Source organism: Lingula anatina, chromosome 10 (genome assembly GCF_051362555.1).
Source record: "Lingula anatina isolate TDL-2025a chromosome 10, LinAna3.0, whole genome shotgun sequence".
Classification (NCBI taxonomy): Eukaryota; Metazoa; Brachiopoda; class Lingulata; order Lingulida; family Lingulidae; genus Lingula; species Lingula anatina.
The window spans coordinates 11,479,537-11,506,811 of NC_141776.1; the positions used below are offsets into that span (position 1 = coordinate 11,479,537).

Genomic DNA, 27,275 nt, shown 5'->3' on the forward strand with positions numbered 1-27,275 from the left:
CCGACCCCCACCCACACCCCCTGGGACAGTTTACATTCTGTTCATTCTGACTGTTGTGGGCACCGGAATCCTACAATGACAGCTTTAATATAACTATAATGTAACTGTGTAGATTTAATTGTACAGGTAAATATTTTTGTGAAATTTCAGAATTGTCAAATAACTTGTTGAAACCTAATTCCACATTTTTTAAACTTCGATATTTATTTTGATGATCTAATAATGAACTGTTCTATTGAGAATATTATGGTATTTTAATTATGTTTCAAAACGCCTTAGAGAGCATTCACATCGAGAAGAGCCGAGGTCTAGCAAGGCCGAGACCTAAATATGGCGGACCTACATGAAAGGAAGGCCGCGTAATCCTTAAATAGTCTCTCAATGAATGTCACCAACATGAAAGGAAGACCGCGTAATCCTTTAATGACATTCATTGACATTCATTGAGAGACCATTGAAGGATTACGCGGTCTTCCTTTCATGTAGGTCCGCCATATTTAGGTCTCGGCCTTGCTAGACCTCGGCTCTTCTCTACGTGAATACTCTCTTAGTGTTTTGAGCATACCCCCTCAAAAAAAAGGAAGAAAAAGAAAAAAAAAGAAAAAATCCTCTGAATAATAATTGTGTTATTGTGAATTCAAAAATGAACTTATTTGATCAACTAGTGCTGAACATTGTGTGCAAAGATTTAATTCTGTATTGCTCTAATGATGTCATTCTTTGCACTGTTTGTAATATTTTATACCACCGCTTTAACTCTATTCGTGTTTTTAATGAATATGCATAATAAAAAAAGAAAGAAAATATACGCGTTATGGTTTGTAGTTTACTTTATATATTAAAAAATACATACACTAAACAATTAGTATTGTAAAAATATCATAAAATGCAGAATAAAATGACATCAGTAAGACACGACCAAATCAAATAAGTAGATTTCTCGATGTGAAAAGTATCTGCAATTGCAGAAACCAATCATCTTTGCGCCCGTGGATCGTTTGAGCTCATCTAAAGCCTCGGTCACAACCGGCCGTACGGGCTCTTACGTCCAAATTTTGCGCGGAATCTCACGTCCCACGCAAGTCCTTCTTACGAAATTTCGAGTTCGCAGACTGCCCGTAAGCACGTACGGAGGATGTTGGACATGTCCAAAAGATTCTACGAATAGCCTGCGAACAGCGAGGCCGCAAGCGTAGGAAAAAGAATGTATGTCAACATATTTTATTCATTATGTACAGTGGCACTAGATGTCCCTGGAATATAAGCAGCTATTAACAGTATCATGGCATTATCGTGGTCAGTGTTATCCCGCACGAAAACGAAGCAGATACTCCAGCGCAGTAGACTACTGCAATCATACTGCAAACATGCTTCAAATCTGCTTCGATGTGGGAGCTAATTAGCATATTTGAAACATGCTTCTATCATGCTGCTAATCTACTGCATTAATGCTCCTCCTCTGTACAACCCTATGTAATTTTTGAAGTAGAATTGCAGTAGGCTATGCTGCATTTCTACTGCAAATATGCTCCACACCACTACTGCGTTAATGCTTCTTTGCTACTTCGATACTACTGCATTTTTGTGCGGGATGAGTGCCATGTGACCGGACATGCCACACTTAATGGTCAATATCACATAATTCCACCCAAGCAGGACGCTGAGGGTTTGTTTAAGTTTAAATCCTCACGGTGACGAAAATCGACCGAAATGGCCCCTTTGTTTTGCAAAAGTGTTTATACTATGAGTCATGACGTTTCGATCCTCCATCAGAAGCCCTCGATCACATGACTGACTCATCGATAACAGCTCCGAGATAACAGTGAAAGCCTCTTTTTCACTGAAACAATAGATTCTCTTAGTGAATAAATAATCTAAAAAGGCAGCACTTTCGTAAATGAAGGCTTTTCAGTTTTGTCCTTGCTTTTCTTATTAAATCCAAGGTTTCGTTTCAGTCTGGTAATGTGTCTCCCTAACGTCACGCCATCCAGGGCGACAATGCCGATTATGATTCCTAGAAGGATAAAGAGTCCAAATGTCCCAATGACCACCGCCCCTTCGGCCTCCACCGGCGGTTCCCCTCTCTGTTTGGCAGATAAGGGCAGGGCTTGTGCGGGGGCGTCTGAAATCGGACAAAAATCTCGTAAAGGCACAAAATTAGTGTTATACTGTATATAGAAAAATATCATTATTCTAGATATTTCAACTCTTGGGCCAAGGACTACAGACAGTTCCTAGAGAAAGAGTGGAGGCCGAGAATAATGTCACAATGAATTGGGTATAATAATGGAAAATTGTTTGCTTTTATTTTTTATTTTGAAGGAGGATGGGGAGAAAGTGCCTTTTCCGAAGCTAAGGGAGGGGGAGGGGTGTCCCATAAATCCTCTTCCCCTTTCCCCGCCCCCCTCCCCAGATCCGCCACTGCGCACTTACGCAAACGTACAGTACGCACGTACCCGAGCACTCCTTGAGAACTGGTGTCCACACTCCGTGTATATTGCACTTGGCTGTTCGCTGTGTGAAGCCGTCAGGGAAAGTGGTGCCGTTCTGACAGCTGTATTTTATCACAGAGCCGTACACCAGACTGGTGAAGTTCATCGACTCCACGCTCTGAAGAGTTGGTGGCGGGGGACACGTTACAACTAAAATGCATAAATAGATTTAAAACTTACTCACATAATATCTGATGGCAATAGATAAAACAAAACAAATGAAACATCTAATTTCCATGTAGAAATGAATGCATTTGCGAATAAAAATTAACATTATCTTTTAAAATTCCTTTAAAGAAATTTACGAAAAAAGCTTACCACGCTAGGTTGTTACCTTAATAGAACGTCTTCATTTTATAAATGAAGAGTGGTTTTATGTGAATCTACACAAGAATGAGGACAGGTACAGGAGTAGGCCGTGGGAATATGACTGTTCTCTCATATTTGCCAGTTTTGTTACCTGTGCAACGCCAATTACTGGGCAAAGGCGCCCAAGCCCCGTGCTCCAAACAGACAAAGTCCGCCGTTTTGGTAGTATTATCAAACCATAGTCCAGAATGGCACCAAACTCTTACAGCCGTTCCTAGCATGGTGGTTGTATCATTCAGCGTAACATTGGATATCTGTTGGTTAAGTGATGGGCACTCTGAAATATCAAATATAAGGATTTTTTGGCGAAGTGCTACAAAATAATACAATCCCTGAATTATTTATTGAAAGACGTGTTACACGGACATTCTTACAGAAAAAAAAACAATACTGTGTTAATTAATAGAGAGATGTATCAAGAAAAATTGAACTGTCCCATAATATCGTCACAAATGTATTAATTACAGATACCAAGACAATCATTCAGCGTCAAAACACATTATTCCATCAACAACAATAAAATTCAGCGTTATTACCACTACAATTGTGAGGGGATTTTTTTTCACATTTTTGGAAGAATATGTTTTTCATCTGTGACTGTGTATATCACAACTGATGAATAATCTGGCTCGCTATGCCAAGATACATTTCCTCAAACAAATAGCGGCGGATTCAAATGCTTCTGAGATGCAACACACACACACACACACACACACACACACACACACACACTTCTTCCACCTAAAGAAACACTTTAACTAGCGAGAAAAGACAAAACCACTGTCCCTCCACTAGCAACTGCCACCTCACTAACTACCTTTGCATTCCCAAGAGGTCTCCCGAGGACTCCAGGACGCGTTCGCCAGACAGGTAAAAGTGATGCTCACAACATCGCTGTACCACGAGCCGTTCACACACGTGGCCACCACGGTAGAACCAACAGCGGTGGCTGTAGAGTTGAGCGAGGCTCGGGGAAACGGGGGCAGCGGGTGACAAGCAGGCAGTTGAATCTTTTCAGCACCCATGGTGGTGGTTGAACGTGGCAGCGTTGACGTCACAAAACTCGACGTGGTGAACTCAGTTGTCAGGGTAGTAAATCTATGAATGGTAGAACCAGCAACAGGTGTTGTTGACTTGACCGATGGACCCAAAGTGGTCGTTTCCAAACGACCAATATTAGTACTTGAGATATGATTTGTGGTATCGTAGTTCTCCGGCGAGGTAGTAATCTGATGGGCTGTAGTGACATCACCAAATGTCGATGATGACGTGACATCGTAGGTAGTACTGACGTCATATATAATTGTAGTAGAAGTGCCACCTTGAATGGTGGTGACATCACCAGGTGCACTGATATCCTGCGAAGTGCTAACAACGGTGCTCGATGTGACGTCATGAGACTGAGTGGAAGTTGAATCTGGAGATGTGACGGCACTGGTTGTGATTGACTCTGAAAGAAAACACTTTGATTAATTACAATACTTGTGTGAATATGTTTGTGTGCGGGGGTACAATTACAGAGAAAGAGTAAATGAGAATTTATTGTCTCGGAGAGCATATCAAAATAATAAAAGACGAATGAAAGGCAGAAACGTACATCACAGGTAAAACACATACCAAAATTACTTTTTTCTATCATGGCCCACTTAATGTGTTGGGCTTGTTTTAGCAAAACAACAAGTTTCAATATTCTCATCACCCGACGCAATTGTTGTACGTGACAGCGTTTCGTTACCAGTTGTACTGATATCCTGCGAAGTGCTACCGTGTGTGGTCGATGTGACGTCACTGGTCACCGTGATAGACTCTGTTGTTGTGTATGCTGAAAAGATAGAAAAGGAAAATATTATGATCCGTGTTTAAATGTGTGTTTGTGTGTGTGTGTGTGTGTGTGTGTGTGTGTGTGTGTGCAGGGGCGGCTCTAGGATTATTTGAAGGGTGGTCCGAGGATGCGAAGCCGCCCTCCCCCCCCCCCCCCCCCCCGTGATTCTAGTTTGACTAGATGAGTATTGGTGTGATTTTCTTCAGAAATCGAATAGGGTCGGGGGGGGGGGTAACAATATAAAGCGCTTAATTCAGCAAGGATACGTTGGTTTCATTTACACAACAGTTTTATATTTCATCATATTTTGATAAGCTATACAGATGTTTATGTAATTACAACACTATACTAACAAAAAACCAATAATGTTAGAGGGTCTTGGTAGTTTACACATTAATCCTCTATAACATACCGTCAATTATTCTATACACTTGGTATCCATTCGGTCCCCCATTGCCATTATAACTCTTCGTTGGCGTGGGATTCATTCTGAGGTACTGACTCCCCAGAACAGGGGATGAACAACACTGGCCTTTCTTGAAGAGAGCGAAGTGGTCGTAACCAAGGTTCTTCGCCACCTGATAGCACTTCCAGAAGGCGTCCAGCCGGGTCAGGTGGCTGTCGTTAAGAAGGGGGTCGGTGCCTTCCAGGGAGTGGCAGATGGCGCTTCCGTTGGGGTGTATCCAACGACCCTTGTTTTCGTATATTTGTAGGTCTAATTGAATAATAAATATAATAATAATAACTATATTGTGATGAATGCCATTTTGTCTAGCTGTTCTTGCTTTCACCCTCAGTCCCACCACTTTTTTATTTCAGCTGGGCAGTCAAAAAATAAGTACTTGGTATGACATGAAATCAAAGTTAATTGGATGGGATACAGGGATAGTAAGAATGAAAAATATATATATGCGTGTGCGTGTGTGAGTGTGTGTGTGTGTGAGAGAGAGAGAGAGAGAGAGAGAGAGAGAATTGGGTTCATGTACCTGTAGTTATCCTGTACACTTGGTTAGCAAGACTGCCTCCCAGTCCTTGCGGTCCACACTCAGTTGACCTCCCCAGGAGGTCATACGTCTCCTCGGCTACCGGGGAGGAGCAGCAGCTTCCCCCAGCACGCAGCGCGAAGTACTGGAAACCCCTACTTACAGTCACGAGATAGCATTTGTACAGCGCCTCCTTTCTGTCAGCATATGGAGGATCAAGGAGGGAATACCCTTCGTCCTCCAGGCTGCCCATCACCTTGTTCTCAGTTGAAGTTTCATTCCAGCAACCCATATTTTCTAAGGGTAACGGTTCTGCAATTGTAGTTACGAAATTTGTTTTTTAATAATACACGTAGCAGGTCACTTTCGTCATATTGTTTGGTTCTTAGTATTTATTTAAATAATAGGTGAATGATAATGTGTTGTTGTTTCTTTGAAGATTGCGTACACTGTTATGGGGCTGTAAGTTAATAAAAGACCCCATACTCCATGAAATTACTGGATACCTACCCCCATACTCCATGAAATTACTGGATACCTACCCCCATACTCCATGAAATTACTGGATACCTACCCCCATACTCCATGAAATTACTGGATACCTACCCCCATACTCCATGAAATTACTGGATACCTACCCCCATACTCCATGAAACTACTGGATACCTACCCCCATACTCCACGAAACTACTGGATACCTACCCCCATACTCCATGAAACTACTGGATACCTACCCCCATACTCCATTAAACTACTGGATACCTACCCCCTATACTCCATGAAACTACTGGATACCTACCCCCATACTCCATGAAACTACTGGATACCTACCTCCCATACTCCATGAAACTACTGGATACCTACCCCCATACTCCATGAAACTACTGGATACCTACCCCCATACTCCATGAAACTACTGGGTAAGATGGACGGGACCTCAGTTAAAGGTACTGAATAAGAAAAACAAAGCAGAATCAGGTTGAAAACCTGAATTTAATACATTCTTCAAAGTAACAAAAATTTTATCAAACATGTAGTAAAACGAGGTAGAATTTGAACAGTGTGGGCTGTAGCAAGTGAAGCGGCCTGAAAGTACATGTAACTCCCAAAACTTAGGTTTATCATCCACATTATGTTCCATTTTTACCTCCGCCAAGAAGATTATGTTTTCACCCCTGTTTGTCTGTTTGTTTGTTTGTTTGTTTGTCATCAACATAACTCAAAAAGTTATGGACCGGTTTTGATGAAATTTTCAGGAACTGTCAGAAGTGGGCCAAGGAACAGATTGTTTTTGGTGATGATCCGGATCAATAATCAATCAATAATAAATAATAATAATAAACTTCTGCCTTAGCGGAGGTTTGCGCTCTCGGAGTGCTTTTCTAGTTTCTAAATTCTTTTTACACATGGACAACCAGTACATGTACCTGCCGTGCTGCTTCCAATAAAACTCTTAAGCGACAAGCATAACATTCTGATACCACACTGGAACTGCTAACACTGGAACCATGTGACCACCAAGTGATCTCCATGTTGCTTCGCGTAAATCTTACCTTCGCATATTGTCCCTATAAATATCCTGCTGTCGATGGAGTCATCAGTTACGAAGTTGAACACAAAAGAGTGGCCGTAGAAAGGGCCGGGGGCGGACGTCCCACAAAAAGGCCCACCACCTAGAGGTTCGGAGTATAAATCAGCACGTACCTGAAATGTCAAGCAGTTTTTGCTCGTTGCACAGCAAAATATGACTTTACACATTAAAATCGATCACGGCTAACGAGTCCCCTACTACTACCTAACTACGAGGAGAGAGAGAGAGAGAGAGAGAGAGAGAGAGAGAGAGTTTGTTTAAGCACAAAATTTGTTTTATCTTTACCAAAATTCAAATCAGAAAATGTCAGATCAATTGCAAAATTATGCTGGTTGTATCAGATATGTCCAGTTTGATTGGCTTGAACACAGTCAAGTGTTGGTCAGTTACATGTAGTTTTAAATAATCGCCGACAACCTGCTTTGCATGCAAACGTCTATAAAGAATTAAAAAAAAGGGGTTACATTTTGCTTTTATCTGGCAACGTCAATTGGACCATTTTGGACTGTTGAAGATAATAATTTGCGACTAAGAACACACTAATGAGATACCCACCGTGAAGTGATCATAGCACCTGTTGGACAGATTGGCGTTGTGATCCGGTTCTTCCAGGTCAAACTGCGTGAACTCTAGCTTGAGTATCCCGTTAGGATCCGGATGGAAAATCCAGGCGAGGACGTTCATGTTTGGGGGCAAGCTGAGGGGATATTCAGGACTGACAAGAGGGAAGCAAGTTGACTTTCCGAATCCACAGCATTCTGGAATTATATGCAGACATAGTATAGATCACAATAAACAGTAGCACACCCAGCAGTGTGCATTGTCTTTGCCTTTTGTTTTTGTGATAGCTGTGATAGCCCCCATTAAAACCTTCTACATCGTACCAAATAAAAAAGAAAGAAAGCCAGGCAAAAGAGCAAACCCAGAGAAAATGCAACAAGGCCCCATCCATGTATCATATATCACATAGTTTTCAATTTCTGCTGCTTTATATTTACTGATGCCGAACGAAACTGAACCAACAATCCATGCCCCCCCCCCTGCCCTTACCAGAACAAACACAAATGAGATGATAAGATGCGCGCAAGGTTGTGCCTCACCCACCACCCCCCTTCTCCCCCTACCTCCGACCCACCACCGACACCAACATTTCATATAATCTTGCCCCCGGTACTACACGTATATTCTTTACAAACCGGTCTATAAATTATTTTTGAGATACTTTTAATTTTAAAATCGGCACATACCCCTTGTATCAAATATCTTCCAACGAGCCGTCCCAGGTGCTGATGTCACAGATAACACTTTAATGTCACGCGGAGAACTGTCGGAGTATACAAACAGCAACCCATCCGGGGGATTCAAACCATTCCCAATGTAGAACGTCCCATTGTCCCACTCTATCCAGTACGCCCGATAATCACTGCAAAGATCCACATGGTAATGGTACTGTTCCATGCTTAGCCCATTCAACGCTCTGAAAATGGCTATACCGGAATTGTGTCTGAAGCGGATGATGTATTTATCCGGATCGGAGACATCGTCCGTTGGAGAAAGGCCTATGCCAGCGGAGCTGCAAGTCTTCAAGTAGAAAACCACGCTGGTTATTGCTGTCATGTCGAAGATGATATTTTGGAAGGTAAAGTCCCCTGGTGTAGTTACCTCGTAACGTATTGGTTCGGCTGAAATGGAATTAATATTTTTAATAACTATACTTAAAGGGATAATAACTCTTCGTTTCGGCCGTAAAAAAAAGAATTTTCCAGGAGTAAACAACAATTTTCCCATACACACCAATGGTTAAAGAATCCATTTTTACATTCAAAGTTAGCCCCCTGGTTTTTTTTTTTTTTTTTCTAAAAGGTTTGGTTTTTTGTTAAAATCTCTTAAGAGATTTTAACAGAGTATAGCCATCAATGGAGGTCACGTGGTCTAAAGACAAGCTCAGATATCAGAATAATAGCTATAACTGCCGTTTTTGTGGTAAAACAGAATATATCATACTTCCATGAGTTATTCACAATGTTTTTATTGTGAAATACAGATCCCATACGAAGAGTTATTATCCCTTTAAGGTCGCATTCACAACAGCGGACTGATAGATCCCCGGGTCAAATATGGCCGAGCCACTTGAATGCTTGTCCCTTAATCCCCGCGGGAAAATCTTTTCAGTATTTTTTGGGGGATAATGCGGCAAGCTTTTCAGTGGGTCGCCGTACTTGATCCGCAGATCTCTTACTTCACTGTTACGAATGCAGCCTAACAGAATTGCGTACACACAAAGAGTTATGTTCTCTGAAACCCAGGGTGGGATAATAAATCAGCAGTCAAAATAAGCACTTACTTTGCATGAGGTTAAAAGACACGTCGTCTCCAAAATCATAGTCAGCATCGAACGAGTACGTATAGTACTCATCATAACGGTAGCCTGTAACGGAAATCAATTATTTTCAACAGCAACAACGATAAAATATTATTCAAACATAAATCAAGGAGAGATTAGTGATATAAAGTTGCATACACTGCACACTAGACACCGGTATCAGTGTATTTATATATTGAAATATTTTAACTCCAGGTTTTGGGGACTTAATTTGCTTGACAGTGACTTTTCAATGCATAAACACAAACGAACACGTAACTTTTTTTGCTGTTTTATCCATTACGTAATTTAACTGTGTATCACTCTAGTTTTCCGTATTTCAAATTTTGAACCTTGCACATATATTTTGAACTTTTCTGCATATTTGTCTCAAAGTACATAAAAAATTTGCGGCAAACAGCCTCCAGGGGTTTGCAAAAGAGCCATACTTTTTTCAGAAAGCATTTGCAAGGTAAAATTACTTCTTTCCACTTTGCAGTCAATATAAGAAAGTTTGTGGCAATTCTGACATACAGACTTGACATTTAATATGGAATATTTTTTTCGAAATAATTTTTTTATCATTTTTTCCTATTTTGCTGACTGATAAATGAAAATAATGATTTAAATCGTGTTTTAATAACTTTAACTTATCTCTTTGATGTCATTGTGACATCAGTTCATTAATGGAATTCGCCAGAGAAGCAAACAAAAACACATTGCCTATTCTATGGCATACGATTCTCATTAAAAGAGATATTTTGGATCTCCATATTTTCCAAATTATCGTCTGTAAAAGGGTAATACGCTCCACAAAAGACCCTCATGTCAGTTGCTAGTCACAGTAATGGTCGCATTACGCCTGGCCTCTTCGTGGCTGTTGCCAGCGCTCTCAAGCGGCAAGGCATTCCTTGGGGGTAGGTTTTTAGAGTTCAATCTGGAATAGCATCCTAGGCATCGGTCTAAAATTGTCCAATCTGGGCCAGTTTTGTTGTAGGACATGTAGGCAGTTGATTGGCGAGTAATGGTCTACCGAAATATTGTCTATGTGGTTCAAATGTGATGATTTTGATGACCAGGGTAGCTGCTCATTCCCTTGGTTCTGTAAGTTATCTGCCATTAAAAGTGCTCTGTGTGAACCTGCAACCTCATCGTGCAACCTAGAAGTGTTCTTAATATGCCCCCTATCAAATGATAGTCAAGTGGTTCCGAGATTATTCCTTTACTTCATCTGGTTCAGGTTTTCGTCGATGACTACCATTGGTGTTTTGGCACCAATGTGGAATCTACTCCAAATACTGACGCTGTCAATCACCCTTGTCACTTTAGACCCGGCATATGCTTCGTCGTAGGCCTCTTCTGGATATCTGTAAACTCTGTTTTGACTAATTGGGCGGTACAGGTGAAATCTGACCTCAATAAAGAAAGCCACGCAGTTTCAGTGTTCTACCCAGAAACCGTCATGGCCCCCAATTCATTAGAGAAACAGACGACGATGTTTTGCTGTATACAGTGGGTACCTCGGAGGTCGTTTGGTGTTCTTACCTGCTTAAACCAGTATGGTGTTCGCTAAGGGCTTTGAAAAACGCATTTTAGTGGCAATTTATCCCTCGTTCTGAACGGACTAAGTGTTTCTTGTTTAGTTGCAGCAGCGTATCCCGAAAGACAGTGGGTCCTGTACCCTGTAGGTAAGATTTTGATACATTGGGGATGACCTCTGTGTAGGTACATCAGTCTGGGCATAACTCTATAAAACTGTGGGGACCGTTCCGTTTGGCGCTATGATCTGCCTGGTTATGTCTGTCTTTTTCGCGCCATTCTGCCTTGGATTAACAAATTTGTAATGCACTACTTGACTCATCTTACGCACTGCAAAACTGACCGCTTGCATGCAAAATTTCAAATTCTTCTATGCAGTAGTTGCCGAAATATGGATACTTTTTTGACAGAACCAAGCTTTGCCTAAGCCATGTAGGCCAGTAAACGAGCATATTTTCCCCACTGAGGTTGGAAAAAATTGGTGACAAAGGTTTCTCAACTGATTCTAGTCCGTTGAAGGCCCAATATAACCCAAAAAATTTCCCCCATGAATCCCCCCATGGCAAAGTCCTGTTTTCGGCGAAAATCCAAAATGGCCGCCATTGAATGGGGTGGGTCACCTTGAAGTCCATATCTTGGGAACACAATGTCACAGAAACATGTTTAAAGTATAAACTCTTACTAAGTGAGGGATCCCCAATCTTTTGCAACTAGTCTCAAGGTCACAGAAGGTCAAGGTCATGACCTAATCCTAAGATATATACATTTTGCGAGCAAAAAAAATGACGTGATGTCCATATATTGGTAACCTAATGTCACAAAAACATATTTTAGTCTTAAATATTATTGAATAATGCACTGCCAATCTTTTGCAAATTTATTCAGAGTCATTAGAGGTCAAGGTCATGACCCTAATTTCAAGGACACTACCTTTTTCGAGCAGCAAATTCCCATATTATCTAAACCTTTGTAACTGGATGTCACAGAAGCATGTTTAAATATCATTTCCTACTAAGTGAGGTTCTGCAAATAATTTTTAAATGCTTTCTAGGCCACCAGAGGTCAATGTCATGACCTTATTTTCAAGGTCATAGCATTTCTAGCTTGAACAAAATGCCATCATGTCTATATTTTGATAACCCTATGTCACAGAAACATGTTTAAAGTATCGATCCATACTAAGTTACATGTTGCCGATCATTTGAAACTATTTCTAGAATCACCACCGGTCAGGGTCATACCCTTATAACAAGGTTGTCATAACATTTAAGAAAAATTGATTTTACACTAATCAAAAACAACACAGGTGATTGTTTAAAGAATATTTCATTACAGAAAAGGCATCGGCACTACTGCATAGTACTCATTTAAATCAATTACATTCGGTTTACAAGGCTTAAGGGTATACTGTACCCATTTCAAAATCACTAAATGTTATACAATTATATGTTTAAATAAAGCTGTGTTTTACATTATAGAGGAACTAAAAGTGAAAAAAAAAACATTAAAGGGTTTGCTTCATGCCGTCAGAATGGCCTGAACGGAACATATTCTTCAGAAAACATGCCCAACTAACGATATCTTTATCCAAATACACAAATTAAAAGCTCATTTGGTAAATTTTTGGCTTTAAAAAACGTCCTATTTGCTCGGCCTGGGAGTTAATGAGCTACGTGGTCACGTGGTCCAATGATGACTTCTCTGGCTTCTGATAAAAGTTTATACTCATTCAAATCTCTTACCCGAGGGGTCTAAATCCTCGTGAAGCTGTGTAAAACCATTTCCCGTCTAGTCATTTCTTTAACAAGCATTTCATTATCGTTATCCCAAGTTGTATAAAACACTGCATTTGAATGAGTTAAGGGAAATGTTGATTATTGCATATGAGGTCCATGTTATTTGTGAAATTCAATTTATTTTATTAAACCGCTGACACTCCGTCTTGCATACTTTTATTAAACTGAGGTAAACAATGCCCGTTACCTTTACAAGTCCTATCTTAATCATCCATCTACCTGGAACTTCCTTTACCTCTTAATTAGAGGGTTAAATGGCATTCAATTTGTCTTGCTTGTATCGAACGCACTCTCTGGTTCACCTCCTTTTTTGCAAATTACTACTGGGGGTAAATAAAAAAGCCACGACAGCAATGGTATACAGTGAACTGGGGCGATTGCCACTGAAACTTAATAGATATATTTGTATTATAAAATACTGGTTGAAACTTTTGACTACTGACAATTGCATCTTAAATGGTGTTTATCTAAATCTTCTTGAGACCTGTAATGATCATGAAAATTGGGCTACAGCAGTAAGAAGATTATTATCAAATCATGGTTTTTCCTATGTATGGGAAGCTCAACATGTCACAAATGAAGCTAAATTTATTGAAGAATTCAAGGGTAGAGTGAAGGACAACTTGTTGCAAGAAATTAGGTCTACAATAGATGTATCTTCAAAATGTTTCATTTATAGACATTTGGTAGACAATCACAGCCTGCAATTTTACCTGCAGAAAAATTTAACATATAGATATAGACAATTAATTTGTAAATTTAGAACTTCATCCCATTCTTTAAGAATAGAGAAGGGTAGATATAGTAATATCCCTCGTAACCAAAGAATTTGTCAGTATTGCTCAAATGATCATGTTGTGGAAGATGAGTATCATTTTATTTTGATATGTAAATTGTACTCTGACTTTAGAAGAGTTTTTATATCAAACAGTATTACTGGCGAAGGCCATCTACTTTCAAACTAGTACAGTTATTAAGTACACATAATGTTACTGACCTAAGAAATTTAGCTAGATTCCTGTGTGCTGCCTCTAAGCTTAGAGAGGACACTATAAGTTTTTGAGTTGATCCAACAATATTTGTTTATTGGTATACTATATAATTACTATATAATACTAGCCTTATAAAGAAAAGTCACACTGCAATTTTTTTTTTTTAAAGATATATAAGTCTGTCCATCCACCACTTTTTAGGTACTCCAATATATTAACAGTGGTTGCCTCCTCCACCTACCACAAATGTTATACTTTCTATGGTTATATGCCTATGTCAAGTTGATTCGGCAATAAACTATACTATACTATACTCTATCTAAGCTTTACTCCAGTTATCTCAGGTAAAAATCTACCTGTGCGTTAGTTACAAAGCGCAGCTCCCGTAGACCTGGGGGTGCTAGATAAAATCTGAACACCAGGTTTATCGAGGAGCTAGAGAAAGAAAGGAAGAATTTTTCCTGCACAACTTCATAGGAATTTTAACACGGACTTGATCCAGCTTAGACCTCCAAACTAACAGGGTGACATGGGCAATTTTCACAAACAAATCATAAAACTATATTTCAGTTAACCGCCTTTAAAATAAATATACCGTTCTGGGTAAATTAAAATAGTTATTAAATCGCAAGAATATTTTTGACTTGAATGATGATTTTATTATTAATGGAAATTAAGCTACTATATGAGGTACATTTGCTGTGATTACGCTGTCCTTCATGTTTTGCGTAAGTCTACATTTTGCTGTATGTGCTTGTAATCTTTTTAAATATGTGCGTACAATTTTTGCAGGTCTGGTTACCCCCCTGTTATGTGATGAGAGTATTAATTTGGCAATTAGTTCCTTAGCTTATTTGAATAGAATTGCAGTGTAAAATTTTCAACAAGATGTTGGCGAAATAGCCCATTACTCTTTGTAGGTATTTCCCCCGTCAAAGTTTGTCTAAAATTATCTTTCAATCTTTACTCTTTCAAAGACAGTATAAAGTTACCTGACATATTTTCGTGTAAACTTAATGACAAGCCAAGTGTTTCCAGTTCATTCCGTACTCAATTTTACCCAAGCAAATTTTTTTCTTGAGTAGATCTTTATAGCACGGTGTTATAAGCTTCGAGAAATGGAATTTTACATGAACATTGTCCTTTAAGTACCTGAACCTTGTGTGAATATTCCACTATATGTCAGAACTACATTGTTCAAAACTTCCTATTCTATTGCAGGGAGGAGTTGAGCAATGCTTTGTGTTTTTTCCCAAGATAAATTTCATTTCTTCAAAAACTTCAAATAATGTGGGAGACCTTTAAAGCTTAATAACATGATATAAACTTGTTTCATACTGGGCAAAGACAACCTATTATACAATAACCATTGTAGCTTCACATAAGACATGTAAAAATTGGAATATTCGAAATCTTACTACAGCATTCTATAATACTGCAGTGGGGGAATTAATTCATTTTGGGTACATAGATATTTAGATAAAATATTATGGAATTAGAAATGAGGACATTTTTATATTGGCCACAGGCTGGGGGGAAATATAACCAGGTGGAATGGCACCTTTTTATGGTATTTACCTTCTTTTCCAGAAGACAGGTTGCCACACAATTTGAACATCCGTAACCGTTTCTCTCCAGCTTTTAAAAACCATCAAATGTTGATTTCTCATTGATAAACACTTCCAGTGCTTCTCTCGAATCTTCAAACTTACTAGCCACAAGTTTATCACAATTGCTAGCTGTGGGTCTCTATACTAACAGTAGGTCTACATGTAGTTGTGGCATAAGCAGTGTTAAGTATGGGTCAAATAAAAGAGTCCCTTTCAGAGAAAAAATACATTTTCCTGGACAAATTCAAGGAGCAATTTGACTGTATGCTTTAACAGTGGTTAAAGGGCAAATGTGTCCTCTGCAGATAAGTTGGACTATTTACTTCAATGCAACTTGAGGATAAGGCAGTCTGCATTAATGCACAACATTCAATAAGCATTTATTAACACCTGATCAACTGATATTTGTTAGAAGGCTATTTCTACATGATGAGCTTCAAACTGAAGGATACAAAGTCCTTAGCATACTTATTAGATCCTCACCCACAGCTACAACTGTTTGTACGTCCCTTGTCCTTGGTGCTTTGGCCATCAAATACAGGCCTGTAGCCAGTGGCATTCTGGGTAAAATTTTATCTACATGTAGGTGCACAAATATTTCTAGGTCCACTTTTTCAGAAAAGGCCCCCTCCCCCCTTTTGAGACTGCTAGCTTGTCACAATGACTGTCGAATGAGATGCAGCAAAGTAAACGAAAGATGATGGTGAGAGCCTGTAGCCAGTTTCCTATCCTAACAGACCTGATAAAAACTCCCAGTTTGCGATCATGTCTCAGTACTAGTTCTCCAATCTGACAGGAGCTGGCATGATATGAAAACATATAACTACTTTTGACACAGATGAGCACACCAAAAAACAGCAGCTTTAAAGTTTGTCGACCAAAACATATTACACTTTCTAATAGAGAGTTCACTTGTGGTGAACAAGTTCTCCCCAGCAAGTGGCCTGATGCTTATTTCAGAATTCTACTGCAGGACCAAGAATCGGGATATTTAGGAAAACAGATGCTGAAATGACGCTCAAAGGGCACCATCTACAAGTTTGTCTTCACACAAAACAAGTGACTAATTTTCCACTCAGCACATTAAAATTACCCAATTAACCCAAGTATCGACTTGCGACAGCATGCTCAGTAGGCTTGGGAGAGAGTATAGCTTTTAGACATCACCCATCCATGATGGAGCAGAGTCGGAGCTATAGGTATTGAATTAACCATTAAGAATCAACACATTTTACCATTGGCAATTCAGTAATGGCTAGCCTTTGGTTGTCATAAAAGCAACCAAATACAGATACTGATTAAATGGGCAAATAAATGTGCTTTATCCACCATCTCCTGTCTACAACTGCACACAGATACTCCAAAGTAGATCATACATACAAAGGTAGCTTTAGGTCAATCATTGGGCAGACAAGAAGACAGCTTATGCCAATAGTACCTGTATTAAAATGAAGTATTTACATCAAACAACAATGGGCTCAGGTCGCTCTATAATAAGTAACATTTGTCATAAAGAATGGAGATGCATATTTTGCTCTTAAACAATCTTATGTGTTGTACTTAGATTAACCTAGAATTAAATTTTCATTAAATTTCATGATGAACTTGCAATAAGGTCAAGCCTGTACCTCCTAGATTTTGGAAGTAGTTGCAAACGATAAACAGGACCCCATTTACAAGGCATTATTGGCACGCTAAACACGTTTCTGTAACATTTGGTAATTGAGAAATTATGGAATTTTGCTTGAAAATCTCACGACCTTGTAATTAGCGGTCATAACCTTTACCTCTGGTGACCTTTAAATTAGTTGCAATTGATTGTTGACTTCTCATTTAGTAGGAATTGATACATTAAACATGCATGTTTTAGTGACATATGGTTACCAAGTTATAGCTAATATGATGTAATTCACTTGGAAAATACCATGCCCTTGAAATTTTTTCATAATCTTGGCCTCTGGTGACCTTGAAAATAGTTGCAAGTGTTTGGCAGTGTCCCTCTTGGTTGATATTGTTTCTTATAACATGTTTCTATGACAACGGGGGAACTGGCATATAGACCGTATGTTTTTTTTTGCTCCAAAAATGCTTTGACCTTGTAATAAGGTCATGACCTTGACCTCCAGTGACCTTGAGACTAGTTGCAAAAGATTGGGGATCATTCAGTTAGTAGGAGTTGATAGTTAAAACATGTTTCTGTGACATTGGGAAACTGTCATATAGATATTACGGGGTTTTTTTCCCTCCAAAAATGCTTTGACCTTGTAATAAAGTCATGACCTTGACCTTCAGTGACCTTGAGACTAGTTGCAAATGATTGGGGATCCCTCACTTAGTAGGAGTTGATACTTAAAACATGTTTCTGTGACATTGGGTTCCCAAATTATGGATTTCAAGTCCACCCACCCCATTCAATAGCGGCCATTTTGGATTTTTGTGGAAAATGAGACTTTGCCATTGGGGGATTCATGGGGGAAATTTTTTGGGCTATATTGGGCCTTCAACGGACCAGAATCAGTTGAGAAACCTTTGTCACCAATTTTTTCCAACCTAAGTTGTTTATTGACTGGCCTTTGATCAGCCCAATGGAACATTACCCAATTAAGTCACTGCAAATTACATAATGTAGCAGCGCAACAGGCATGAAAGTCAGTTAATTGGTAGTGACACACCTGACTGCACACTTTTACATTCACAAATCTTATATGAGATCGGAGTTTTTTGAAAAAAGAACGTATTTTTACCTAGGTATACCTTCGAAACTGAAATATTCCATATTAAATGTCAAGTCTGTATTATTTGAGTTAGACTTACTGAAATTTCCAACATATCCACCAGAGGATATATTGAATGTCTCATTATATCCAGGCCCAGGGACGCCTGATGGCCCAGACGGGCCCGAATCCCCTGGGTTACTAAAGTGACTGGCAAGAACTGAAAATGGGAGATCAATATTCACATTCTAAGGCACATAACGGTCTTTTTGAGCGCGGAAAGGGGGGACAATTGACAATTGTAGAATAAAGTACTCATTTACTTTTCTTTTCAGTGGTAGTTTGTTAATTACTTCATTATAAGTTATATTTTGTAGGAGGATGATGATGTCATTCTCTCTCTCTCTCTCTCTCTCTCTCTCTCTCTCTCTCTCTCTCTCTCTCCAGTATGCATATGTATGAAATATATGTTATTAAAATCAAACATAGAAATAAAACCCTTATTAAAAGAAGAAAGTGTATAGACATATTATATGACATTAAAGACATACATGTATAATATATAAGACATATATATCTAATAAGTACACTATAGGATAGAAATTGTTTGCTATGTTCACGTGACCCACTGTGCCCTCTTCCGCCGTTTCCAACATTGGATTGGAAACAAAACTCCACTCACAATTAGTGCTAAAGCACAGTACTTTTTCATAGGAAAAATGTACATATGGCATACAGCGGGAAAACGACGCTTACGACATTTGGCAAGGCGTCACGACATTAACTTCATCATGATTTGGAGTCACCGTAACTTCAAATCGATGGCATGTGCCACATACAGAGTGCCTACCTGTATCAAATGTCAAGACAAAGCCTTGTGCAGTCACACTTCCGTCTGAGACAAAAGTGATATTCACCGTCCCACTGGCGAAGCTCCCAGGGTTAGCAGTACTACAATAACGATAAGGTGCCCCGAATGTGGTCGGAGCAGTGTCGGTTTCAATCTGGAAAGACAATGCATAAAACGGATTTTTTTTTAAATTTATTTATTTATTTATTTATTTTTTTTTTTTTATTTTTTTTTTTTTTTTGATGTCTTACATTAAAAATACATAACTTTTTATATCGTGTTTACCACTTATTTAATACAAAAAGCCACAATTATGTAGTCACTGGCCATAGCGGAGGAGCTGCTTCATTTAAAGGCATAAAATGAGAGCTACACCTGTTATACGTATAGTCAATTTTCCAGGAAATGTGAACAATTTACCGGTTTGACAGGAATGGTAGTCTTAGGAATGGATATCCAGGGTCCCATGTGATTAGTACAGATTAGAGTTAGTCACAGTATTGGGTTTAGTCATCTGCACAATGTGATGAGGAACGGTTCCTAGCCGACTACCATTTCTGTCACACTGTGTGAATAAAGTGGTTATCATGTCATGTACATGCTAGACATGTACATTATATATATATATTTTTTTAATGGGTCACAGCACTTATTTCGATATAAATAAATTAATATCAACAAATGTTTACAAAATTTTAACCACACATAAGCATATAGCCTATTACATCATATAGCTGTTGTATTGTGCGTATCAATAATTGTAGAAGAATATAGGGGAGACCGGGGCTAGTTGGCCCAGTTAAACACTTTTGGCCTTGTAGAGCCAACTACGAATGAGTTAGAGTAACACAACCAGTTTCAAAGTAAGCCCCATGAACTAAGCTACGTATGCAACGTCATTATTTTTCAAATATAATACCAGATGGCTCACAATTTGACAAAAAACGTAGTTGACGTCAGGGGGGGGGGGCAACTTGCCCCGCCACGGGGAAAGTTGGCCCCCTATACAAAAATGGAGTAAATATCCCACGTAAACGCCTTGTAATACATTTTTATACATTTTTAATTTATTAAATTGACTTTTGAGAGTCTCTTATGAATAAATAGTTCAAATGAGGCAGATTTATTGAGGTTTCCGTACGTCACGTTGTAGGGGGGGTATAAGTTGCAAGAAGCAGAATATCTATCAATAAAATTTGTTTTATTTTAAGAAAGAATTTATTAATAATGGTATAAAGCAGGTTTTTTTATGAATGAAAACGAATAATAAATTTTCGTTTTAAAAGAAAGTTACATATTCAGTTTTAAACCATTGAGTTTGTTTCAACAATGGTCTCTAGCTGTGTTGCGCGCAAAGGTTTGTGGGTAATATAAGGATCCCGAGTCAAGGGGGCCAACTAGCCCCGGGTGCACACTTTTTATTTTAAAGGATGGCAGCCATATATGGTGCAAGAATGAGCAACGATGATACGTCTTTGTGAAACTTGAAACAATGAGCTTCAGTTTGATGCCCTGTACATATATTATATTCGATCAAAAGCCTATGAAATAGATTTTTAAATCTCTTTAACAAAATTACTTTTAGGTGCAAAAATACTTTATTTCGACTCTCCGCTTAAGTAAAACTTTTTAACGTCCGACACTTCCTTAGCATTGTAGGCTACGGTCACTTTACTAGAGTATGTGGCCTATTTTTTTTTACCTCGTAGTTACTTTGTCATAAATTGACGGGGGCCAACTAACCCCGGGGTCCAACTAGCCCCGGTCTCCCCTACTTGCGAAATGGCGGATCGGGGGGGGGGGGGGGGGGGGGGGGCACGGTAGGGCATGGACCAACGTCCCACCCCTACCAGTAGCACAGCCCCACTAAAACCGTATAACAATCTTGATGAACAATACAATGGAATATTTTCATCCCTATAATCTACATATTACAACAAAATTGTCCCCGTGTAGGCCTACTATTCTATATTTGCCTCTCTTCATTACCTTGGCAAAATTAACCTACCCCCCTCCATTCTTTAGCAAAACCCTGGACCCGCCAGAAAGGCAATGAAAAGGACAAGAGATTATAAGACTCTTATGTTACAAACTACAAGATTACTCGCAACAGATATTTCTATGGGCCATTTTCCGCCTTTATTACTCTCAGCGACTCTCACCATCATTTACCAAACTGACAAATCTTTTTAAACAATAACGACAAGACTAGAAAAGTGTAATCCTTCTTACCGAAACGTAGTCAAAGCAGTAACCGAACCATTCTCTTTCCAGGGAAAAAGAATCAAAGGTCACCAGAATAAAATGGTCGAAGATAGCAGACGACAACGTATACGTGCACGTGGTGTTGTCAGGGTAACGGTCCGGGTAACCTGGCGACGAGATTTGCCCACAGGTGGCGGTGATGACACCGCCACATTCTGATGAATTTAAAAAAATAACGAATTAATAAATAAAATCATTTTCACAAGTGAAATGAAAAATTATGTTAATATTATTAATATTATTGTAATTTGTAACTTGAGGTTGGTGATCATGGTAAACACGTATGTTAAAATATATGCATTATTGTTTTCAAATAACCAATTTTAATTAATATTCAAAATGGACGGTTTAAACTGTACGCTGAACCGCCAATAAAATCGCAGCATTACTCTCACACTTCAGGATATCAAAATAACTTGGTCTTGCTTTGTCAACAAGTTGTTTTAATGAAACAGTTGGTTATATAAAAGTGGCATCCGCAATGCATGTGGACAATGCTACCACTTGTGATCGCATGAGATTTATTTTAATAAACAATTTAAAAACGATAAAAATAGCCTATTCGTAAAGAAATAAAGTTGTTTATTAGCTGTCATAGATGTCTGCCACAAAAGGACTTATGGCACTTATAATAGTTATATGTTTTTTAAAGTAAAAAAATTCAATGGTGAAAGAACATGAAGTGTAAAGACTGAAGAAATTTTATTTCGATGTAGAACTGCTCACCTGTGATATTAACACAGTCCCCTAGTAGGCCTACTGGGCTTGTAGTTGATACTTCTATAAAAATACAACAAATAGAAATCCGAGCTTAAAAAATGTTCTGCAAAAAATATGAAATATAATAAAGAATATGAAAGGCTTATGGCATCATTCAAATGTATAGGGCCTATCCATTTAATCACGTGATGAAGAAATAGTCTAAAATTACAAATCACATATTAGTTCTTCATCAAGATGGCCCAGATGCAGTGTAGTGGCTGTTGTTGTCAAACAGTCCATTTCTACTTCTCTCTATGTCGTAGCGTGTGGGTATTTGTACGTGCTTTATGTGTGTGTCTCTTTGTGTGTTTTTGCGTGTTTGTTTGTTCGTGTGTGTGCGCAAGTGTGTTTGTGTGTTTGTGCGTGCATGTGTGTAAGTATGGGTGCGCACGTATGTTTGCTTGTGTGCATGTGCATTTGTGTGTATGTTGATGCTCAAACATTATATCGCATTGCCCATGTTAAGAAAAAAAACTTTCTCGTAGACTTCATACCCATGTATTATATCACTGAGTACGTACCGGGCGTGTAGTAGGAATACGTGGCGAAGAACCCATAGCCTGACTGTGACCCGTCCGTGATAAACTGGACATCAAAGTTGTACCCATAGAAAGGTCCGGGAGGATGGACCCCACAGAATGTTCCAAACATCTGCCCATTGTCTGCGTCTATAACCTACAGATTAGAAGAGACTACGGTATCCTAGACTGCTTTGTCACTAATGTTCTAAACACATTGATGGTGAGTCGTGGAATCCCATACCTGGGGACCACATACAAGCGCACACTCTAGCACTTACGCTACATGAAAGCGCCCCCCCCCCCTCCACTCTTTTTATTGAATGCACATTAAACCCCATGCGAAATAGCAATGTCGACATGTAATGCGGACAAATAAGAGCTAACAAGTAAAATCTTAAGTTGTCGGTTTATTTTTCAATCTGTTCCGTAAGCAGGCGCGTGCGTACACACGCATGACCACATATGTGTATAAGCAAACACACACACACACACACACACACACACACACACGAACTTTTGACTCAAAGCAACAGAAACCACGAGCCCAACACACTGAAAGTAATGCGTCTCTCTTTATTTGTTCATTAGAATTTCAGTTTAAAACAAGTAAAGTGGGCTTTGGTGCAAAATTCAACAGCAATTACCAAACAAGCTTACCCTTACAAAATCATGCGTACAGCCAGAGGTTGATGGAACGGCAAAAGCATGGAACCTTAACTCCAACAGCTGATTCGTGGGCGAGCGGATCTCGTAGGCACAGTTGAGGTTACTGCCGTAATTGTGAGGGTACCCTGGCGAGGTGAAGTCCCCGGGAGGGTTGTTGTGCGTTGAGAGGGTGCAGCCTTGAGTGAGGTAGATTGTCATAAAAGTTAGCTGCACCACCAGCAGCATACACACTGAAAATATTAACGAAAAAATGGTTTGGCTAGCAAACTGTTCTACTGCATTAAAAAAACTGACCCATAGCTTAAATGCACAGGATGCAAAATCTAACGGCGGGGGGAGGGGGGGGGGGAGGTTAATCATTTAGCAAAAACAATTTTAATACGATGTTATGCTATGCTGTCGATTATTTTAGGAAAAATGCTTGGGTTATATTTTTGGAGGAGGGGGGAGAATGGGGAAAGGGGCTACCATTCTCTTAGTGATTGGCCTTGGGTGCTCAACCACAGAGAAAGAACAAAATCACAATTTAAACCAATTTAAATCAATTAAAACCATTATTCGACAAAAAAGAGAAACTGAGCAGCACACCAAGTACCCATTGGTGTCAACGAGCGTTAATAATATCGAACGCTTCTTAAATCTTTCTATTTAGAAAACCGTGTGTGTGTTTTCTCAACGTACAAGACATTACCTGAAATCTTTACAACAAAACGAGACCAAATACCATCATTTAGTTTTAAACTTAAAGAAAGACCAAAGGGCATTGTAGCAGGTTCAGTTTCAGAGCTATTTTTGGCTGGCCGAATGATTAATTCGTTTTGTCTCTTGGCATGTCAATTTTACTTGAGTCGTATAAGAAGCCAGTTCTTTTCTTCAATTCTAAATTGAATTATATTATAATGTACATGTAATCTACACCCGCTTCACTTGTAACTTTTTAACAACTATTTTTGAAACAATTGCCTTAAGCTACTTGTACAAAACCACGTTCTTGAAATCATTCGTTTTGTATGCAGTATCTAGCATATCGATTATCTGAGGGTGGGAAACTGATAAAACAATCCAATGGCCACAAAGCTAAGAAAATCCATCGATGTTTAAACTTATACCTCAATAACATGTTATATAATAGTGAAGAATATGATTATCAAACAACAATGTTATTTCTATATTCAAACCGATGCATCAGTCAATCGCCAGTAAGTATTTATATGCACTACTTCCGGATCTAAAACGTTTCTCATGTTAGTTATTCTTTGCTACCAAGGCGAGTTTCCGGACTCCCTTGATGGAAGAGTGGACCTATACATGATAAGTTCATCAATAACACGGTAGCATAAAAACACCCCGTGGATATACTGTTAACCTACCTTTGACCGCTGACTTCATGGAAATTTTACCATTTAATTTAAAGGTGCATCTACCTGTACGTCAATAAAATCATGTTGCAATATGAACATCACATGCGTACATGTGCAATTCAATGCTGGAGATATCCAATGCAAAAAATAAATAAAACAAAATAAAAATTACATCCTTCATTCCACAAAACCTTCGTCTAAGTTATTCATAACTGATCTGGCAAATTCCGTCATCAAAATGTTTCTTTTTTTTTTAATATCATCTCGGGTTTAAACAGGTCCGGGCAACTGGTGTGTACGTCTATAATCTAAGACAAATCGCATATTTGTGCACTTTAGAAAAATTCAGGATGAAGAACTATAGTACCAAGAATTATCCTTTCCCACATAAGAGTCGGACTTTTCCAATCTGTACACGGTTCTTGACCGGGTCAACTTGACCTCTGTGAACGTATATGTATTACATAATTTAATGATAACAGGAAGTTCAGTTATAAAGTTATTCCTATTAAATATAAGAGATCGAAGCCTGCATTGCTATTTGTTGAATGCGTGGTTGGGGTATTTGTGTAGTACTCCGAATTGTGCCATGACTACTAGAGACAGAATAAATAAACAAAGGTGCAAAAGAATGACTGTTAATTTTATTGGAACATGGACTCTTTTTGTAAGATTTTTCAGTATAGGGTAGTAAAAGGTATTTCAGCTGCAGAATTGCAGTCACAGCTGATTATTCATTTTTACTTGTTAAACTAAGGAGTAAGAGCTACTTGGTTAAACCAACCTCTTTCAATCGAAATAGCTGTTCTAGTGGAAGCTGCATTTCGATGATGAAAGATACTCGCGTCGACAGACTGTTTCAGTCACAAACTAGTTGTGAACTACAAGATAATTTCTCTTTTCTCTTTTATGATTTAATATATTAATATATAAAGTGTTACTGCAACCAGCAACTTATTTTGAGCTGGAAAATGCTCTCAGTGTTTGAACATTTAAAAGTGCAGAGCGGGGTCATTTTGACATTTTGGGTAACAGATCGGGGTGAAGGCCCGTCTCATCATGGCGCATAACGCTGGCGGATGCAAAATTTCGCTTAGGAAGAAGCACAAGGATGCCCCCCCCCCCCCCCCCTTTCAATTTGGTCGACATCATTTTATTTATAAAGCAATCCACTGGAATAATAACATGTGGTACAAAGGGTTGGGGAACCGCCATGTTTTGTTAAGTTTCGCTCCTTAAACCGTAACGGGGTCACTATGTCAAGAAAATGAAATATACATTTTATATTACAATATATTTATTAAGAGTCTAAAATACGTAAATGTTTAGCAGAATTAACAACACAAAAAAGATACCTAAAGAGGCAATTATACACGGTCACAAGTAAGACATAACGAAAGATTTAGAAATAAGCCTATTTAAAACCAATGTTTTACGCAAAATTTATTTTTCGATATCGTAAAAAGTCAAATAATTAATAAATGTCACTAAAAACGGTTAGCCTATCTATCACATAATTAGTTCTACATGTAAGGCTAACCTGGTGGAATATTAAGGGCATACAAAGTGTTCCTTACCTGTCATCTTTTCCATATTATTTGGTGCCTTCGCCTTTCCAGTCCATATATACCCATATACTAGTCCTTATATCCTTCACTTGACTTCTGTGGAAAATAACGAGTGTCTTTTAATTTGTGAAATGTTGAAAATGCCGATTACATAACAAAGGGACTAAGCAAATTGTTATACTGTATTATACCCTGTTCCTACGAAGTTTTAGGCTTAAGTGTATCTTCACGTTGCTTAAAAACTAATAATGAGTCCCGATAACTGTATGTTTTTGGAATTCGAGCAGTTGGCTCTGTTACGCTTTTGTAATCGAATTCCTGGATCCATGCTTGAAAAATATGCTTGGGCAAACTACTCATCCTGCTTTACATTTCAAAAGCACAAATAAGATCCATTATAAAACAATACAGATACACTTCATACTACTTTATGGTATTGATTGTGGTGCAGGAACATTTTAGCTTATCTTCTGTAATCGCTTGATAAAAAAGATTTTAGTCCAAATGAGCTATAACGGAAAAAATTGCCTGTGAATTCCACTTGTAATCTGTTAGTACAGCTGCTGATTAGGTCTTTTTCCGCACACGTGTGTTTATATATAAAGAGAGAATATTTGGTGGATAAAAAATTTGCACCAATCCCATAATACGATCTCTCCAAAAATCATTCCTTGCGCTCGAGCGCACGCACGTTTGCGTGTCGGCGCATAAAATGTTTTTAAAATATTTGTAACATAACACCGTTAATTGTTTTGAATTTAAAACTTACCTTTAAACTTCAGGGAAGCTAGGCCACTTAAATAAACCATTTATCTATCCTCATCTTCCCTCTACTGATACGATGTATTGTCAATTGCGGTGGTTCAAGATGATATGCCAAGAATACTGCACACCATACCTTAGCTCTGAAATCCGTTTAGTGTTGGTCCACGAATTGCGTTTTTTAAACCTCTCAAACTCTGTTAATATCGCTCTGCCCTTGCCGATCCACCGTTGTCTAGTTTTAAAAAGG

General features: G+C 38.7%; 1 protein-coding gene across 1 annotated transcript; it reads right to left on the minus strand.

The window, feature by feature from the left end:
- Positions 1 to 1,597: 1,597 nt before the first annotated feature.
- Positions 1,598 to 26,279, minus strand: LOC147759588 (uncharacterized). The gene is made up of 19 exons (XM_086997531.1): positions 26,273 to 26,279; positions 23,326 to 23,564; positions 22,669 to 22,822; positions 22,112 to 22,165; positions 21,353 to 21,540; positions 19,121 to 19,274; positions 18,371 to 18,490; positions 9,602 to 9,685; positions 8,505 to 8,939; positions 7,832 to 8,015; positions 7,220 to 7,392; positions 6,563 to 6,616; positions 5,670 to 5,978; positions 5,096 to 5,398; positions 4,597 to 4,683; positions 3,679 to 4,311; positions 2,953 to 3,138; positions 2,457 to 2,642; positions 1,598 to 2,122 (listed from the first exon to the last, which is right to left on the minus strand). The coding sequence occupies exons 1-19, from the start codon at positions 26,277 to 26,279 to the stop codon at positions 1,875 to 1,877; spliced, it is 3,798 nt and encodes a 1,265-aa protein (XP_086853657.1). The 3' UTR covers positions 1,598 to 1,874.
- Between the last annotated feature and the right edge of the window lie 996 nt (positions 26,280 to 27,275).